General features: G+C 39.8%; 1 protein-coding gene and 1 long non-coding RNA gene across 8 annotated transcripts in view; one reads left to right on the forward strand and one right to left on the reverse strand.

The window, feature by feature from the left end:
* The window catches only part of LOC138359172 (uncharacterized), a 209,684-nt gene that overhangs the window by 22,803 nt on the left and 166,444 nt on the right, over positions 1 to 20,437 (forward strand). The gene's annotated exons all lie outside the window — the stretch shown is intronic.
* LOC123773333 (lysophosphatidylserine lipase ABHD12) overlaps positions 1 to 20,437 on the reverse strand; it is a 27,936-nt gene continuing 7,499 nt past the window's right edge. For 5 of the 7 annotated variants that reach the window (XM_069318101.1, XM_069318100.1, XM_045766978.2 and 2 more), the window contains exons 2-10: positions 19,540 to 19,616; positions 16,136 to 16,254; positions 15,178 to 15,277; positions 14,164 to 14,372; positions 11,700 to 11,832; positions 10,107 to 10,224; positions 6,712 to 6,873; positions 4,013 to 4,140; positions 1 to 799 (exon numbers count right to left, since the gene is read on the reverse strand). In XM_069318101.1, coding sequence (XP_069174202.1) covers positions 778 to 799; positions 4,013 to 4,140; positions 6,712 to 6,873; positions 10,107 to 10,224; positions 11,700 to 11,832; positions 14,164 to 14,372; positions 15,178 to 15,277; positions 16,136 to 16,254; positions 19,540 to 19,604 — 1,056 coding nt within the window. In that variant the 5' untranslated portion in view covers positions 19,605 to 19,616 and the 3' untranslated portion in view covers positions 1 to 777. Of the gene's footprint in view, positions 800 to 4,008; positions 4,141 to 6,711; positions 6,874 to 10,106; positions 10,225 to 11,699; positions 11,833 to 14,163; positions 14,373 to 15,177; positions 15,278 to 16,135; positions 16,255 to 19,539; positions 19,617 to 19,982; positions 20,143 to 20,437 lie in introns of those variants that run through there. The other 2 variants (XM_069318099.1, XM_045766980.1) reach the window with 2 other exon arrangements.

Here is a 20,437-nt window from a genome sequence, read left to right on the forward strand (position 1 = left end):
TTGCGAATTATATTATATTTATATATATTTATTTATTTATTAATTTATACACATGTGAATTTCAAGGGTTGTACCATGTTTGAACATCTAAGGGAATTTGAATAAGGTTTGAACATCTAAGGGAATTTGAATAAGGTTTGAACATCTAAGGGAATTTGAATAAGGTTTGAACATCTAAGGGAATTTGAATAAGGTTTGAACATCCTAGGGAATTTGAATAAGGTTTGAACGATCTAAGGGAAACATCTTAATATCTTCAAAGCTTTGAATATCAAATTAATACCTATTTTACATAAAAAACAGCATTAAATGTAATGAAAAGCCTTTTTCTGGTAGAGCCCCATTGGCTCCATGAAGCAATTTGTTTTGAGTGTATCTTGCAAAGTATGTTGGCAGTTTCAATGTTTCGTTTTTGTAAACCATGCAATTGTTTGTATTGTTCGCCTCCTTTCTTGATATTTTCTTGGTGTGGGGTAATCATAACATTCCTCAGCTCTCTCTCTCTCTCTCTGCCTTTATGAAGTGACCGAGTTCTTGCTTTGGTCTCCGGTACGCTATGACTGATGTCCTATGACTGATGTGACTCGGTAGTGGGAAGCTATCTCAGCGATACAGCTTCAGGAAGCCACCAAGGAGCTCCTTCCAGAAAATGCACTGTCAAACCAGTAATGAATATCATTACAATAAATTAAATGCTTAATTTGTTTCTCCAATTCTTCAAGTTTTTTCTCTTTCCCCTTCTTGCTTTGTCCTGGGATTAAAATTGCTTGCCATCCTTTATGCACCACTGATAAAATCTCTGAAAAATATGGAAAATTAATAACATATTTTAATTAATAATATTGATGACAATGATGATACTACTGTACTTGTAAACCCTATCAAAGACATAAGCTTTAATTATGATTTACATGAAAAATGTTTAATTTTCATGCTGAAATCAAGATGTAGTTTTATTTTGTATTGCAGTATTTTGAAGTGTCAATTTTTTTTTAATTGCAGGACTTTTTTTTTTAGTTTAGACTACATTAAGTGGAATGAAACACACTATTCTGAGCAGCAGCAGCACCACTGTAGCTAACCTTTGCCTTGACATTGAATCTCCAGAAGGATACTAACAGTGTATAAGGTTCCGAGCACCAAGCCATTCCCCGAAGAACATTTACTATTTAAAATTGTCTTGCCAACCAAACCAAACAAGCTGGGAGATCACAAGGAATCATACCACATCCTTCCAAAGGTAACTGCACCCTATGACACACTAAAATTTCACAACAATCAAATCTCTCTCTTCGAACTAACTAATCTTATTTATTTCTCTCTTCCACTCTCTCTCTATTACCTGACTTCATTTGGTCTAGGATGGACTGAAATGTTGTCGTTCCCTCATTTTCTGAAGTGTGGTTTGGTCGTCTCAAGAATCAATTGGTAGCTCAAGAACTTTCAATAATTAATCAGAAACAACCAAAGTGCTACCATATGTAGCACTATTGTGCAAAAAGGTTGAAAGAGGGTCAAGAGAAACCCTATATAAATACAGTACCTCCCACCCAAGCAAGGTTGGGTAAGAAAGGACTCAATGAGCAGGAAAATAGGGAACTATAAAGGTGCTGCCAGACATGCTATTGTATTTATAAGCAAGATTTCCTAGGTAGTTCAACTGTAGTTCTATTTCCACATCACCACCACATAATAACATGGATAAATATAGGTAGTCACTGTGTAAATGATAATACATACAGTATGTGACAAGTAAAAGATTTAAGTGTTGATATAGAATGCAATATACAGTATACATGTTGCTGATGCAAGTGTTCATAAATAATCATTTAAATATTTACAAGAAAATATCATGGATTTTGTAAACATTTTAGGGCATAAATGGTACATTCCTGCACACAAAAATACTTAAGAGATCAAAACTAAGGTTGGAGGGAGGGAGGGAGATGAGAGAATATAGGAAGGATGTGGTTTGCTAAGGTGTTACATCATGATACACACAAATATGGGAGGATGGGGGAATAAAAACTATAAAAGTCAATTGGCACTGCTTGTGATTCTATCCTTCCTGTCTGCTAGCCTGTTTTCCTTCATTCATATCTGGCCTGACCTGGCCTGCCTGCTGGGAACACACTGGTGTAAAAGTTCACCAATAACACTTTAGTGTTTCAATGACACTACAATGCATTTAATGATATCTAAATTTATATAAAACAAAAATTTCTTTTCTTTTTAGCATTTGAGCAATGTGGACAAAGCTTGACAGGTAAAACTTACCATTACGAGATCACCTCAACAAACCACCCCATCACTCTCGAGACTGATTGTTCTGCTTGTGCATATTCTCTCTCTTCTTTGCAATTTACATTATGGATAAGTATGAAAGTTATGTGTATTTTCTTTCTACAGCTGTATCTAGACTAATCATGTGTGCACTTGCCATATTTTTTTGCCATAGGTACATTAAATTACAATACCATTTTTCCATTGACATAACTATAGACTCTTTCACACACACTATGTACATGATTATGCTTCCTAATACACACTCAGAAATACTAGTGGGTATGATAATCCTAGAAGCTCACAGGACAGTGCTGGCATATCTTGAGGTTATCTCGAGATGATTTCAGGGCTTAGTGTCCCCGTGGCCCGGTCCTCGACCAGGCCTCCTTTTTGTTACACATCCAAGGAAGCAGCCTGTAGCAGCAGTCTAACTCCCAAGTACCTATTTACTGCTAGGTGAACCTCATCAGGGTGAAAGAAACTCTGCCAATTTGTTTCTGCCTCCGCCAAGGATCAAACCTGGAACCTTAGGACTACGAATCCTGTGCGCTGTCCATTTACCGTCAGGCCCCCCTCAGATCAGGCATGGGCACAATTCAGCACACAGCCTACAAAGATGGCTCTGGCACGTGACCTGAGAAACGGCTCTGGCATGTGGCCTGAGAAGCTGGCTCTGACACGTGGCCTGAGAAGCTGGCTCTGGAACATGGCCTGATAAGCTGGCTCTGACACGTGGCCTGAGAAGCTAGCTCTGGAACATGGCCTGATAAGCTGGCTCTGACACGTGGCCTGAGAAGCTAGCTCTGGAACATGGCCTGATAAGCTGGCTCTGGTGCATGGCCTGAGAAGCTAGCTCTGGAACATGGCCTGATAAGCTGGCTCTGACACGTGGCCTGAGAAGCTAGCTCTAGAACATGGCCTGAGAAGCTAGCTCTGGTGCATGGCCTGATAAGCTGGCTCTGGTGCATGGCCTGAGAACCTGGCTCTGGCGCATGGCCTGATAAGCTGGCTCTGGAGCGTGGCCTGAGAACCTGGCTCTGGCGCGTGGCCCAAGAAATTGTCTCTAGCATGCGGTCCAATAATGTGGCTTGGGCATACAGCCTAAGAACCCAGCTTTGGCACAAAAACCTAACTCATACAAGGGAGCTCTGGAATCTGGCTCTGGCATTCGATTTGGGAGCCCAGATCAGAAACTAGTCTGGGAATCCTGCTCGAGTACACAGTCTGGAAACTCAGGTTGGGCACATGAACACGGTAATATCTGGCTTGTTAGTGAAAAGCAAATTGACAAGATTATGGGTGGCCTGAGCTGGCAGCTGAGGGCAATTATATAAGGGTTATCTATTTGTTGCTATCATTGGCATTATTTACTTTCATTATTTTCTAATGGTTTTTGTTGTTTTCACCTATGACTTTCTAGATAATTCTTGTTATTTGTGGATTGATCCATAAAGCGCCACATGTTCCTCTCGCCTCAGAAATCTAAATTCTAGTCCTGGTTGCTACCAGACATGCAAGTCTCAGGAACCTGATATGAATGGGAGATAATATGAAACCAGTTCCCTAAAGTTATAGGAAGCTACTCAGGAGGCCACCATAAAACAGTATGAAATTATTAAGCTCTATACCTAGGAATCAAAGACTTTGAAGGTACAGTCCAACATTTAACAGTAGCAAAATGTTAATATCAAAAGATAATGCAAATATAAACAAATTATACTGTTACCTTATAACTGCTTCAAACTCAGGTGCTCTGGATATGTGATTGTGACCATAACCAAATTTAGCATCAAATTGAATAAACTTGAGTGGTAAACCTTCTCTAAGTTGTCTCTGCTGTGCTGCTCTCTCAAGCTGAAAATTAAGTGCAAAGAGAACTTTCAATATTTAATTCATGCTAGAAAGTGAACAATTTAAAAAAAAAAAAAAGAGTGGGAAAAGCCTTAGTTAACTTTTAATGCAGAATCTTAGAAAACAAATTCTGTGCAATTCCTGTTCGGTAGCTGCTTTGAGGTAAAACACTGGGTTTACATTAATCACTGCTAGCACACAGAGCAGGGTGATTTTGAACCTCACTGATACACAGTAATGATGCAAATAATTTTGTCTTAATGGAGAGCATTTCTCAATTCCCCCACAAAGAGAAACTGCCTACTATAAGACCAAAGGGTATCACAAACCACAAGATCCTCTGTGTAGAATCTTTGGACCATGTAAGATAGTCAAATGTCACTCTGAAACTATGCAATTATCAACTACCCATTTGCCCCAACTGTCAGCAGATGGTAGCACCAACTAGACTACAGGTTTAAGGGAGGTGGCTAGTTTCACTTTGTGCCTGGTGTAGGTCTCTGTGAGCAAAATCAACCCTGCAGAGCCTGATGAAGTTTTGCCTGTTTTTGCATAGGTGGTTCATGCTTAAATGTTCAGTTTATGGTATGGTGCCTAGCCGCCTCTTTATTCAGATCACTTCACTGGGGTTACTATTTTAACTAAAACAAACACACACACAACACACAAGTGATTGATTCATGCATGCTATCATGTGGATGACTAAGTATAGAACTTTTTCCAGGTTTTTGTTTGAGAGTTGTAAATGTGCCCTCCCTTAAAAAAAAAACAAAAAAAAAACCATCTCTCTTATTTTTTAGTACAGTGCGAACTTGCTCAGACAAACTACGAGGAGCAAAGTCATTTGGGAGCAACTCTGTGTCAAAATTATATATATATGAAAATTATTTACAGTGCACACTTAATATAACAATACATACAAGTCTCATCTCTATGTAAAAAAAATTCCATAGAGCAACTACTGTACTGGTAAAGAATTTGGTGATAAAAGCTACATATATACAATCATTATTAAGGCCCAGCAATGAATATAATGAAATGCCTCTTTCTTGTAGAGCCCTTGTGGCTCTCTAATCTATCTCACCGAGATGGCTTCGCACTACTGAGTCACATCAGACACCCAGTTTGACCTACTGGGGGACCAAAGCCAGGACCTCCCCCCCCATCCTAACAAAGGTGCAAAGAGCAGGGAATTATTATAATCACCCTCACCGGGAAAGCAGCCATAAAGTCAGCGGAGTAATACAGATCACTTCAAGGTTCATAGAAATTGAAGGATAAAAAAAGCCAAACAACTCTTCATTCATTCAAAACAATTGGATCACTCAAAACTAGCTTGAACCTGTTAGTGCCGATGGTTGCTATGAAGTGGCCTAGAGCTCCTGACCAACAGCTGGCTGCTGGTCCGCACAGAGTTGATGTACAATAAACTGATGAACCTGATAGGGAGGGAAGGAGTCAAGGAACCAACAGGGATCAACCAAAATGAGATGTTTCAATACAGTCAGTGCTGATTTTCTGGGGGAGTCCCTTGGTGGCTCCTTAAAGCTAACTAGCCACAGAGAAAGAGGCAAACATGAAACTTACCAAGGAGAATGACAGACAACAGATACTAGATTAAAGATGATATGATGGGCTGGGAAACACAGCCCAGTGGAACACATGACCAACCGAGACCATGAATACTAACGAAAGGGCTGCCCTAAATACATGCAGCTCGTTGTGAATAGATAGATCAAGTCCACTCAAGAAGTGAGGCTTATAAACACATGCACATAAAGCAAGTATTAAAAGTTAGTAACATCACACAAGAAAATGGCCCCCACAGGACAAAGTCTACAGGATGGCCATCACTTATCTTTGAAAAGAAGTGGGACTTGCCTAAGGCCTGTGACTTGGGAAGGTCTGATTTTTCGGATACCAGTGACAGGACTGCCTGTCAGCCAGAGCGGAAGCCTGGAGCTCCCATGGCACCACCTGTTGACTGCCATTTGCACTAGAGGGATTAAAGCTAGTTTTAAGTGAATCATTTGGAATCGAGTGAATCAGCTGTGGAGTCATTTGTCTGTTTCAGTGCTTTGTTTTTATGTAAATCTTGCAGTTGTTTATATATATATTGCTTCGTTTACTTTCTAGATGCTTTCTCAGTGTTGGTGAATGTAAGACTCCCTAGCACCCCCCAACTGTGAGGGGAGGGGAAGGGGGAGGGGTCAGGTTTTGGCTTTAGTCCCAGTAGGCCAAACAGGATTCCTTTGGCTGATGTGACTCAATAGGGGAAAGCCATCTCAGCAAGATAGCTTCAGGAAGCCACAAGAGGCTCCTCCAGAAAATGGGATTCTTGTGATATTGATTCCGTACATGACATATAGGGAAATAAAGGAAATTGGTTTAATGTATACTGTACAGATAATAAGGTAATAAAAGTTCCAGGGGAAAGCTAGTATGGTAAGGCCTAACATGAGCTACGGAAAGAGAAAGCTCAATACCTACTAACATAAATCAACAGTCATCTACTCCTGTACCCACCTGTGTAAAAAAAAAAAAGTAAACAAAAATTACAAAGTACTTATATACCTTGCGTCCAAGCTCAATAGGCACAATATTATCATCATGAGCATGAAGAATGACAATTGGGCAAGTAATGTGGACAATATGTTTATCACTCTGGAATTCGGCTCCAATTTTTCTCAGAGGATCTATGAAAGCCCAGTCAAAATATGGCAAGTGGAGAAAGACCTGTGGATAAACAAGTAACATTACATTACAGTACTTATAAAATACAGAAGAAACATTTTTGTAATTATTTATTTATTAATTTAGTAGAGATAAAAACATCCATAGTATTTAGTGACTCAGATTGATGTTATATTTATCCTTATATTTATTACAATAATATGGATTAAAGTAACTTCATATATCTGCAGATAAATGAAGCACAAAATCCACTTTTTGTAACAAAGTAAAAATGCATTTTAAAATAAATGATATGCATGAGGAAGGAAAATTCAAGTCATATAATAAAATAGTGTTGAGAATAAAGTACTATAAAGTACATGAAAGTAGGCTTTCTGAAGATCCAGAGATATAAACTAAATATTGCTTAAAACAACCTGGTGAACCTAGGACATGATAGTCATCTGGAATGTGGGAAACACAGACAGGTCCAGAATGAAGCAAGGCTTCAAGGTAACTTGCTTGGGGACATGGAAGAAGACGCACCTTCTGCAAGGATGGGATCATCACAAGCACACCCTTCTCCAAAGAAATGCAAATGATGTGACAGCAAGAGGAAGAAAGAGCTGAGTAGGTCCATTCGACACTAGAGGAAGGAGGAAGACCAAATTTACTGTAATAAAAGCTTTTGCACACCATACAATTCCATCAAGTTTGTTCAGCATAATTTTTCTTTACGAGTCCATGTTGTGCCTTAGTTACAAAATTTACTCTCTCCAAATGTTCAACTTTTTCTTGATGACTTTTTACGGCATTCTGCGTGGAATGCATGTTAGTTACACTGGTCTGTAGATTAGTGCTTCATGTCTGTCCCTTTCCTTAAACATTGGAAGTAAATTTGCCCTTTTCCAGATTCCCAGAACCTCTCCTCTCAGTAGTGTTATGTTGAAACCCATAGTTAATGGATAACTGTAGCTTCTTTCAGGTTGGATGCTACTTTTGCTACATCCAGTTCCTCCTGATGTCTTTTTACCTCTTCTACAATAGCATTCGACACCAAGTTAGTTTCAGTTTGTAGACCTGAGACCTCTTAGCAAGTTCCTCTCACAATTCTTTGCCATTCTTAAAGTGTGTTTGTCCTTGTCTCCACCAACATGTCAATTTTCTCTATACAGTACAGGCATACCTCAGAATAAGAGTTTAATCCGTTCCTGGAGACGCCTCGCCTTCCGAAAACTCGCATTCCGAAGTTAATTTCCCCATAAGAAATAAAGGGAAATGAATTAATCCATTCCTGACTACCAAAAAACCCCACATCAAACTAAATTTTTATACCTAATTTACCTAATTCATCTAAATAAACCTACAAAACTGTGTTCCAGTTATTACTTACCTTGCTGTCGAGTGCTGTAGGCGTATGGAAGATGGTGAGGAGGGGGGAGGAGGAGAGGAGTTACTGTTTGGAAGGGGAGTCCCCTTCCATAATCACATCACATAACCCCATGCCTTGTAACACTATGGATACCACTTCTCTTTCTAAATTTTTCAAACCAGCCCCTGCTTGCCTTAAACTCTTTCTTATCTGCATCACTCATTGCAGGGGTATTCTTTAGAAGGTCTTCGTGCAACACCCTGGCTTTCTCACAAATAATGGCCTCCGAAACACTATCACCCCTCAACTCCTTGTCGTGTATCCAAATTAATAACAACTTTTCCACTTCTTCAAGTATTTGTGGTCTTTGTGCCGTTAATGTTCTTACTCATTTTGCCACTTTAGCACCCATAATCTTATTTTTCTTCTTAAGTATAGTGCATATTGTTGATGTGGCTTTGTTGTACTGCCTACAAAGTTCAACAACACGTGTACCGTTCTCATGCTTCCGAATGATCTCTTGTTTCTCCTCTATTGTCATCCTCACATGAGCTTTCTGGCCTTTATCCTTACCACTGGCTTTCTTGGGACCCATGGTGAGATATATAATAACAAATTGTATAGACAAATCACCAAAAATCCAACAAAACACTGAAAATCCGCGAGAAGAATTGATGTGGGGGTAGTCACTGAGCGCGAGACAATAATAAACTGAGGGGCGGCGGGGCGGAGGGGCGACGAACGCGCTAGGTCGGCTGTACGCGTATCAACAAACTCGCGTCCAAACTCGCCTCCCGAAGTAACCCTCGCCTTCTGAGACAAATTTTTGGAGTAAATACACCTCGCCTTCCGAAAACCTCGCATACAGGGACAATCGCATTCCGAGGTACCACTGTATATGACTGCATCACCTTAATTTAGGCTGGTTGTGTGTTTCATCACAATATAATTTTCAAACTGCCGCTCCATTGTCCTCCTAATTGGTGTACTAATTTCTGACCCTCGTAAGTACCTCCCTATTTGCACCTGTACTGTACTGTACTTATGTCCCTATATTTTTTCCAGCATGTTTGTCCTCTCCTTTTACTCATTACACTGTTGAACCAACAGTTGCTTTTTCCCTTTGTAGCTACTTCTCTCCTGAGAAGTATGAACTGGTCTGTTGTTTATATGTATTTCTTCATTACAAATTCTGTTATTTCATTCACCGATTTTCATTCCATTTCAGTCTCCTGTTGAACATTTTGCAGATGTGCCCTAGTCATCTTGTAGTTCTCTCAATTCTGTAATCTATCGCACTCTCTACTCTGTTTCTGGATTCAATTCCATCTTTAAGTTCTACAATGTTATCAAACACAGTAAAGCAGTGGTCACTGGCTTGTAGTGGCACCTTATTTTTTAAGTTCGCTACATCATATTCATTTTAGGTGATTACCAGGTCTATGGTAACTGGTGGAGCCCCTGCCCCTTGCTCTCGTAGGATGTCTAATATGTTGTCACAGGAAGCGTTTGTCCACTGTTTTCACTACCCTTGTTCTCTGTTACATCTTCCCTAGTCTACTTCTCCATGATTGAAATCCCCAAGTACTGTCAGCCAGGTGTGAGACACCATGAATACTGGCATGGCATTCTTCATTTCTTTGGTGTTTTATTACTTTGAATATAAATTCAAATGTAAGTAAAATTCGAAAGTGTTGTTGTTCATACCAGTCTTAACTGTGGAAACATTTTCTACAAAGAAGTTCTTAATAAAGTGACAGATGTGTATTGGTTGATGACATTTGTTCAATAAAAATACAATCCTTATGAATATAATAAAAATTATATAAATTAAATATTTGAAAACCAAGTTTGAAAAATGTTATTAGTTTTAGTGAGGAGACTCGTGCAGCATATGTATCCAAGAAATATTATATACACCTACCCGAGATAAAGGATTAAGTAACACTTCATCATGAAGATTATTAAATGGTGCTTCAAGTACCAACCCTCGTGGGCATTTATTCTCTCTGCACAGTTCTGATACTGCATGACATGACACGCTGAGGGAGGAGAAGATGCTAACTATAGATAAAACACAGATAATGACACCCACCAAAGACCGACTTAACATGCACATGTATTAAAAAATATTAATGTGTGTTTGTGTTTATATGTTTAAGCATTTTCAATAAAATTCCCAAATTCATTAATTTTTGTACTATTATTAGAAAAGTTATAATAATATTAAAATAATGTAAATTTGAATTTTATCTGAGCTTTCCAATAATACCAAACAAGTGACTTTGCAATAATACTTGTCTGCACATATAAGAACTAGATACCTAGTATTTAATGTAATGAAATGCCTTTTTCTAGACAAGCTCTGGTGGGTCCCTTAAGCTATTTCACTGAGATTGCTCCATGCAAATAGGTCACATCAGATGCTGGAGTTCTGTTTGGCCTACTGGGGACCAGAGCCAAAACCTGGCCCACTCATCACAGAAGGACAGCTGTCTGAAAGCTTCTGCATTGTAAACTAAATCAGTCTATATGGAGACCCAGTGGGAACAAACCACACAGGACTCAGGGCTGTAGGTGTCACTAACCCAACAGGTAGCATGTCAGATGCAGAAAGAATGACCATAGTCTGGTAGCAAAGATGATGAGCACCCTTCAAATTTACACATGGCAAGTGCAGGCTTGGAGGACCAAACCAAAACCAAGCCAAAGACCTGGGAGAGGATTACCAAGGCCTGAATGTAGCTAGCCAAGCAGGATACCCAGACACTGAGACCACTCACCAGACGACAGATGCCAAGTGCAGCTAAAACATCATTGCTATGCCTGGCAACTGTGGTATACCGTATAAACAAACACACAAACCCCAGTGTGCCCTGGCCAAACCAACATAATGCCCCCAGCCATGGGTCCAAACAGAGAAGATCAAAGACTCTTGAATAACCCTAAGAGCCCAGTGACCTGGCCTCTCAGCAGCAAACTCCCAAACACACAAGAAAAGATGTCTTTGTCAGTACAAAACCACGCCCACACAATAAGCTGGATAGAAAATATGCACACAAAGCAAAAACTAAAATATAAAACAGAGAACAATGCAAATGGGCCCCACAGGAACAAGTCCAAGGATGGCAACACTTAGCTTGGAAGCTAAGGTTTTTGAGGTTTTGGTCTTCATTAATCCTTCAGTTGACTGTAAAGCTTCACTGACTTTCTGGATGTTTTCCTGGAGTGGTGGTGAATTGTTACTTGCTCTTTGAATCTCTGTGAGGGGGAACAGGTTTTGGCACCAGTCCCTGGTAGGCCAAACAGATATCCTTCATTCGATGTGACCCATCTGCATGGCGCAACTTCAAACAAGATAGCAAGTTAGTCAGCTTGTTTTGGGGTTGCATCCTCGGGGTCAGTAATTCGACCCTGGGGGAAGACCTCGATATAAGCCTAACATGTACTGTATGTATAAACTGGCTGCCTCTTCCCTGACACAATGAATTGCTAATTATTATCAATTTAAACTTACCCAGTACCAAGTGAGTGACCCCAGACAAAAATTGGGGATGTACCAGCATTCTCAAGGAGGTAATTAAAGATAACCTTTCCATCCATTACCAAACCTTCTTCACTTGGGTCAACAGCTGATGAATCTGCATAGCCTGCAAACATTACACAAAGATGTCTTAAGGCAAGAAGAGATACACTACTTCCCCACAAACTCAACCCCTCTTTCCACCCCCAGACACACACACAACTTTTCCATCCTCCCCATTCACACACAAGTCCTTTTCCTGCCCCCATCCTCCCCCTCTAAACACACAGCCACTATTTCCAGCCCCCCCCCCCCACCCCTTCCATACACACACAACCCCTCTTTCCATCCCCCAAAATACACACACACAACCCCTCTTTCCTTCCCCCCATGTAAACACAACCCTTATTTCCAGCCCCCAATACACACACACACACTACAAAAGATGCAAAGGCATGCTACTAAATGGCATCCAGATATAAAAAAACCAAGAGCTACTAGGAAAGCCTAGAGGCATTAAATATGCAAAAGCATGTAGAAAGAAGAAAACAAGAGTTTTCCTCTGAGGACAAGAATTGCTAACAAGAATTTCTGCAGATTAGGCTGGCTGGAACTATTATATCAGGCTCAAGTGTTAAAAATGTTTTGAACTTTGTTAAATAATATGATTACCACACCCTAAATTGGGACAGAAATCGACCGAGCTGATGAGGAGGAATTTTTAAAACCTGCAACGTCTAGAACAAGGGGTCCACAAACTGAAGCTTAGAAAGCTTAATTGCCAAAAAACCACTGTTAAATGTAATGAAACGCCATTTTCTGGGTGAGACCCGGAGGCTCCCCGGAGCTATCCAGGCTGATATGTTACTATTAGCTTTCTGGCATCAGTCAAAGTGCATGGAGTTCTTGCCTACCGGGGACCACGAGCCAGAACCTGGCCCTCTCAGAGAGGCACAAGGAGCAATGGCCTATAGAAACCCCCCGTGTGGTTGGAAGCATTCTATGTCTGCCATCAACCGGGTCTGGCACCCAGAAAGGTAGGCGCCCTAAAACAAACCCCTATTCTGGTGAAAACATTGCTACCGAAAGCAGAACGAGTGGACAGAACTCCCCAAATGAAAACTAACAACTAGCATGATGTCATCACGTCACCGCGCCGACGTCTACACATCCCTCCTCCCCGGAAGGGGAAAGGGGGAGCCCCAGACAACCACGCCAGCGATCCAACATCCAGTTTTTAGGCTGGATGTCAAAAACACGCTAAAACACCCCTGACCGGAGGGAGGGATGGATGCCGGGGGAGCCTTCGGGTCTTTATCAAATTGATCTCGGTAAAATAAGTAATTTGAGTGTAAAGTGGCAAATGAAATGCAACGTGGATAAATGCCGGATTATGGAATGTGGATTCGGAGAAAATAGACCATACACAACTTACAAATTATGTGGAATGGAATTACAGAAATCTAATAAAGAACGAGACCTAGGGGTGGTTTTGGATAGTAAGCTGTCACCAGAGGAATACATAAAGAACTTTGTGAGAGTAGAGTATGCATTGCTTTCGAACTTCAGACTTCCTTTTAATTATATGGATAGTGAAATGCTAAAGAAACTGTTCATGACTTATGTGAGACCAAAATTTTAATATGCAGCAGTTGTATGGTGACCAAATCTCAAGAAGCACAAAGAAACTGGAGCAGCGACATGCTACAAAATGGATTCTGGAATTAAAAAAACTGAGTTACGAGGAGAGACCACAGACATTAAACATGCCTGAACTAGAAGATAGAAGAAAAAGAGGTGATATGATCACCACATACAAAAATCTAACAGGAATCGACCAATGCTTCTTTTCACTGGATTACTAAGAAATATCCAAATCCAAGAAAAAAATGATCATCCATTTGTCTTTAAAACCAGTGAGTTTTTGGAAAAATATTTATTCAGTTAGTTTATTTTTAATTTACAATTTAAATAGTGCATGATTACAGTATCTTCAAGAATGTGCAATATTTCCTGTTATAAATAATTCAACAAAGACAATTCACTCTGGGAGGGATAACTTTACTAAGTACAGTATGTTGAAAGTAATTTTAATTTTTTGTAATAAAATAAGTTTTTCATATTTATCTCTCACTTGCATGATGTCACTACATGCCAATTTTACAAAATGAAAGTTAAAATGAAACTTAAGACTTGACTTTTATTGAAAGATTAACATACCAGAATTTCAAGGCCAGTAAGTTCTCAAAATTTACAAATTTATTTTTTTATAATGTCAAATGCAGAGATGTTCCAACTACAGCACTTCATGAGATGATTTTTGCAGACTACAATGAAATTATTACATCAGGCTCAATGTTAAAAATGTTTGGAACTTAGTTAAATAATACTGAAAAATGAAGTGCTACCAATTTGAGTGCAGTCAAAAAAATATATCCAGCTAAAGAGTACCACATACCTCTATAATCGAAGGTGATAATATGGTAATCCATTTGACGAAGGACATTATACATTTCTATTCTGTGCTTCTCTCCTCTGGAACCTTTATTACCATGTAAATAAAGAATAATTGGGTCACCATTTTTCAAGCTTTTCTCGAACCATGCGTCACGTTCATCAGATTTTACTTCAGGAGCAGAGTGAACCAGAGAGAGTGGCAAGATGTGCCTAAGGATAAAATTTAGATATACCTGTACTGTATGTAACAAAATGTAATACACAATTCTTGTTCTGAAATAGACATAATTTGTGATAATAATGCAAACAATGCAAAACCACTTGAATGGTGTTGCATTGTTCTAGCCAATTTGAACTAGACTTCATCTGCTGCAAAACAAGTTCCAATGCATACCAAAAATACAAAATATATTTATCAATTACAGTACATATCTGACCATACAACTAACCCCTCTAAAACCCTCTCACCACCTTTGATTTTTCACCCTTCTCATATCTACTCTTCTCATTAGTTGTGTCTCACACCTAACATCATTTATGCAATTTTATTTAAATTTTTTTGTGCTGCCCTTCTCATTTAATTTACATTAAAAGTGGCCTCTGCTGCTGTTTTGCTTGGTTTTCCCTCCACCCCCAAAACAGCTGTTGGCTGGTAACAAACGAAGAACTGCCGTATCACAGGAGGGACTGGCATTCATTTTTCTTACTGAAAGGCAAGAATAGTATGCTTCTCTGGAATCCAGAAAATCATGTTTGTCAGCACACTAAAAGGGCCTTTTCATAATTTTTAAATACTTTTCAAAAGTATATAACTAATGCTAACTTATTCTGCGCATTATGTAAAGTACTGCACTTGTCAAGTCACTTCATTTCCAATCTTTGACAGGCTCTTTACACTATTACTGTTAATATAAAGCTTCAGCAGAGCCATGTGATCATAATGACATGGAAGAATGAGCTTAACAAAATAAATGCATCTACTACCATGAAGGGGAGAATTTCAGAAAATACTCACCACATTCCAACAGAAACATCTTTATCAGTTGTCAGATAAAAATTCCGGGTTCCAAGTAGACCAAGAAGTTCAGGTCTGGAGAAATCTACATGGCTGGCAACTAGAATGGAAAAATGAATAATTATCCATATGAAAATATACGATACTAAATATTTTAAATATAATATTTGGAACCAATAAAGAAGTAAAAACAAAAATATACAATGCCTAGATATCATAAAGATATTATATATTATAAAGAACTTACTATTATCATAAAGAACTTACAGTACCTTTAAACATATACAAAAAAATTTCAAAATTTTACAATACGTACATGTATAGTATATGGAAGATAAGGAATATATGAAATCCATGTCAGTAATTATATAGGTTAATCCTTAAAGTGCAGTTATCATTTATCATCATACATTGATTCACAGGGTAATGAGGTTATCATCTACATTGATTTAAACTGTTATTGTTGGGATTTTACATAAATGACGCTACTATGGATATAATGTCAATATGGATGTAGTGTTTACCTGGATACTTTAAAAAAAATCCTATGATTGTTTAATAAATAAATATGGTTATCATAAATGTTACTATGCAAACGAGGTTATCGCCATACTGTACAGGTACCTGCAACTTCTGCAATAATGCACTTTCCTTAGCAGCAGATCTATATTCTGGTTTTCTATCTTGCACTCTTCATACACCAGCAAAACAAATAATGTTCACAATGCCCTTCTTCCATCACTTCCACCTATTCAATTTTCTTCACCTACAAATACTTTAATTCTTAACAGTTAACATTCTCCCATGATAGTCTTTACCATTGCCACCAGTCTCCTTGTCGTACTTCCTTACTGATGGGAGAGTGGAAAAAATCCCATGCAACAATATCACAGTTTTAAATTCCATTCTACAGAATTTCAGTATGCATTAATAGCATGAAACAATGAAACTTATGTACCTGTGTGGAGAAACACAATGAAGCGTTGCAGTCCAGGTGAGTAGTGAAAGACAAGGGGCAGCAATACCCAAACAGTAAAAAATGTGATGACAATAAAAACCCCAGTTGACCTCAAGATCCTGAAAGAAACAAAAAATTGTTAGCCTTTTCATTTTATAAAGGTGGTCAGACAGCAGTGATACAAGGCAAATGGTTTTTAAATGAGTGTGATGTAAATGACAGCAATATTACAACTGAATTTGCCAATTGTACATTAAGACGATGGTAATAAGCTTTGCAAAACAAAGATATATACGTCTCGATACCTTAATAACTTGAAAACAGCGCATCATGTTGAATAAAAGCCGTTTTCCGAGTGGTATCTCTGCAGCTTTCCTATACCTTTGCACTGGACCCCTCCCAGGCCATTGATAATGTCAGGCACTGAGCAAAAAAAAAAAAAAAAAAAAAAAAAAAAAAAAAAAAAAAAAAAAAAAAAAAAAAAAAAAAAATTAAAATCGTTTTTGATGAGGACAAGTAACCCTGCACTTTGTCTTTTCCATCAATTAAGGGGCTGGGAGCGCAAAGGTTGGTTCCCAGTGAATCTTTGATTGACAGCACACATCAATCCTCAACCAAGATAAATCACCTGCTGACATCTATAAGTACTATACTTCAAACCACTCTATATTCTTTCCAAAGATCTTTGGCAACTAAAAATCCAGCACTGAATGTAATGAAATGCCAATTTTTGGGCGAGCCCTGGGGGCTCCCTGAAGCCATACACTGAGATGGTTCCCCATCTACCATTTCACATCAGCTGTGGAGTTCTTAGGCCTACTGGGAACCAGAGGCAGAACCTGGCCCCCTTTTACAGAGGTGCAGAGAGAGGTGATATATTCACCTCAATGTGGAATGCATCTAGAAATTCAGCAAGTCAAAACAAACCACTGAAACACTACAACCAAGGGTCTTGCACCTTGTGTACTTTGTCTCCTCTCTCTGCCTCCCTCTTCTCTTGAGGCTTACTAGGCAGCTGTAGCTTATGGGTTTGATTTTCCAATTTGTCAGGTTGGCAGCATGGTACTCATTTGGATGCCCCGAGGTTGGCCTCTTTGTGTTGAGTATCGGAGCTGGAGCTCTTTGTTTATTCCACCTGGGCTCCATTCTGCACCTCCTCCTACTCCATTCCTGTGGTGTGGTATGCCCTGTGACTAGTCTGTTTCTTCCTGGTCCTGTCTCATTGTCCACAGGTTTTGGAGTCAGGGCAAGGTTATTTCACTGGGGCTGTAGCTTAGTCAGCTACAGGGTGGCCTCTACCCTTTTGACAGGAAAGATAATCGAATTGTCTCTTCCTACTGAGTGTGGAGTCTTCGCCTTCACAACCACTTCCTTCCTCTGCTCCCTCCCTCTCCACAAGATGACTCCTCCTTTGGAATTGGACAGTGAATGGCTCTGCCTCAGGGCCATCATGGCTGCCTTTCAGGGCTGGGAGGGGAGCCCATGGTGGGCCCGTAAATGGTTTTCTCCCCTATTGGCACTCTGTTCTTACTGTGGGGGATTTAGCTCCTGGGGGTGGTATTCCTTATCCCTCTCCCTTCATGGTGTCTCCTCTTTCCCCCACCCCTCCAAGGGTTTGATTCCATGTACAGTTTGGCACTTCAGTTTCACTTGTGAGCGTTTCCGTCACCCCACACTTCTCTGTTGGCATTGGTGGCCCACTCTGGGCCTGTTTCAGTACCTGTCACAGAATTGAACCCTCTTTCTCTGTTGACTGCATCAAACAGTCCCTGTTTGTCCTAGCTGGCTGACACACACTCCTTCGTTGAGGGTGGTTTGGGTTCTCTTGGACCCAGTCGCTTGCTTGGCAGGGCATGAGCTAAGTCTTCCTCATTCTTTTTTATGCTGCTTCATCACCACTAGTGGTCTGCCTGATTGGTCGGGCTTTCTGTGGGTTGGGGATCAGTGGCGGCTCCATGTACGGGTATTACTGAGGATATTTTGTTTATCTCGGGTCCCTACATTTGGTACAGGTTTGCTGGGATTGAGTGTGTGTTGTTGGGTTCAGTATTCCCGAGCCGAAGTTAAACCTTTTGGGGTCTGATGCCCTTTTGTTTTATCAGTTGTACTTCCTGTGTTGATACCTGGCATTTACATGGGAAAGATGGCTTTGTTGCTGTTGTGGCAGTGCAGCCATGGCATTGTTTTCTTTATGCCCTCTTTTGCATGGTGGCAACGACATTTTCCTCACCTTTTACAGATCTTAGTGTCCTTGGGAGTACATGGTGTGGAGGGCTGGGAGTCCTGCAGACAATGGTAGATTGTGTTCACTTTTCCCGGTTGTCACAGCTTTGTTCCACATCAGGTTGGAACTGTTGGATGTGGCAGTGATCTCCCAAGAGCTTTGGTTGTGCATGTTTGTAGCCCATTTCAAGCCAGTTGAACTTCAAGAGGTTGCACACATGTGACTGGGTCTCTGTTTTACTGGCATGTCAATCTGTTGTGTCCTGGGACTCATTTGTAAACCAGTTTTGCTGCATATTGAGGACTACAAGGACTCATGTCTCACTCATGATCTTTTGTTAGGTGGCACTGATTAAGCAAGGGAGTCAGCTGAGGCCTGGGGCTGGAATGCCTGGTAGTGGTAATTGGTACTAACGAGTTTCGACCTCTTTAAGTGAATCCCTTGCTTTGTGTGAATCGTTTGTAGAGTTACTTGGTGGTTTCAAGGCAGCTTTGTTTTCTGTGAACCCTTCAGTTGTCTGTAAAGCTTCACCACCTTCTAGAGGTTTTTCCGGTAGAGTGGTGGATTGTCACCCTGCTCCCTGCACCTCAGTAAGGGGAGGAGGGGGGCTGGTTCTTGCTGTGGTCCCTCATAGGCCAAACAGAACTTCCGCAACTGATGGGACTTTTTAGTATGGAGCAATCTCAGTAGGTCCCAGGAAGCCACCAGGGCTCCACTAGAAAGAGATGTTTCATCCTTTTTTTTTTTTTTTAGAAAAGCAGCTGGTGTTAGTACCAGGAACTGTGTATTGAGTAGGTACAGTATAGTAATGAGGAAGTATGTATCAGAGATTTGGAAAGAGGGAATAAAACATGAGGTTGTGGAGTGGGTGAAGCACAATACATTGAGGTAGAATGGACACATTAGTAGACAAGAGGGAAACATTTGTGTGGTAATAAGAACCTCCTGGAGAAACCTTTACTGTGACCTCTCTCTGAGGGAAAGCTACTGGGTGAAATAAGGCATTTGGGCAATAGGAAGGATTATGTTTGAGCATTGGGGTGAGCTTTGTTTCTATACATGTAGTGAATATTAACTTAACATTTACAAATTATTTAACCAACAGAAATTAATATTCGTTCTTTAATATGAAAATCTTTTGCTTATTGAAATTATAACACGTCATGTACATCAACCATACCTGTAAAATTGCCTGTGCTGTCCTAGACGAAAATGCCGTCGTCCCATCATAGATAATACTTTCATGGTGATTTACATCTGAAAAATTAACATACTATATATATTGCAAGTAACATTCATAATAGGCTTATTCAGAGGTGCCAAGGGATAGAAATCCTTAAGAGTGAAAATTCGAGCCCTTACAAGGGATACCACAGTGCACAAGCTAAGAAAGTGGCTATCCAAGCTCTAATCCATGTGCTTATTTTTAGATATATTATAACCTCATGACAATATATAATACTGTACATTGAATACATTAAATATTTATATTTACTAAAAATGCATGAAATAATTGTTTCAAAGTGGGATGGCATGTTAAGTTAATCTTCCTCTCAACTACTGTAGATATACACATTTGATTGTATGAGGGAGAGTGAGAAAAATACCCTTAGGCTCACTTACCTAGGGATACAAATAACCAGTGTTGAATGTAATGAAACAATGTAATGAACTCTTTCTGGTGGAGCTCCAGTGACACACTGAAGCCATCTCAGCACCACTACTGGGGTTTATATCAGTTGCACAAGTCCTGTTTGGCCTATCAGGGACCAGAGCCAAAACCTGGCTTTTCACAGAGAGGCAAAGATCAGGTGACTATCATCATCACTCGTACTGGGAAAGCATCCAGAAAGTCAGTGAAGCTTTATAGACAACTGTAGAGTCAGCAGAAAATGAAGCATCGAAATGGTTGTATGACTTCACAAACGATTCAGAAGGAACAATTGGTTCACTCTAAACTAGTTCAAACCTGTTAGTACCAACAACTGCCACCAAGCAACCAAGGGGACCACTTAAAATTTGGAAATCTATGTTCTCTACAATGCAGGCAGGAGATACATAATACTTTACACCTAAAA

Source organism: Procambarus clarkii, chromosome 89 (genome assembly GCF_040958095.1).
Source record: "Procambarus clarkii isolate CNS0578487 chromosome 89, FALCON_Pclarkii_2.0, whole genome shotgun sequence".
Classification (NCBI taxonomy): Eukaryota; Metazoa; Arthropoda; class Malacostraca; order Decapoda; family Cambaridae; genus Procambarus; species Procambarus clarkii.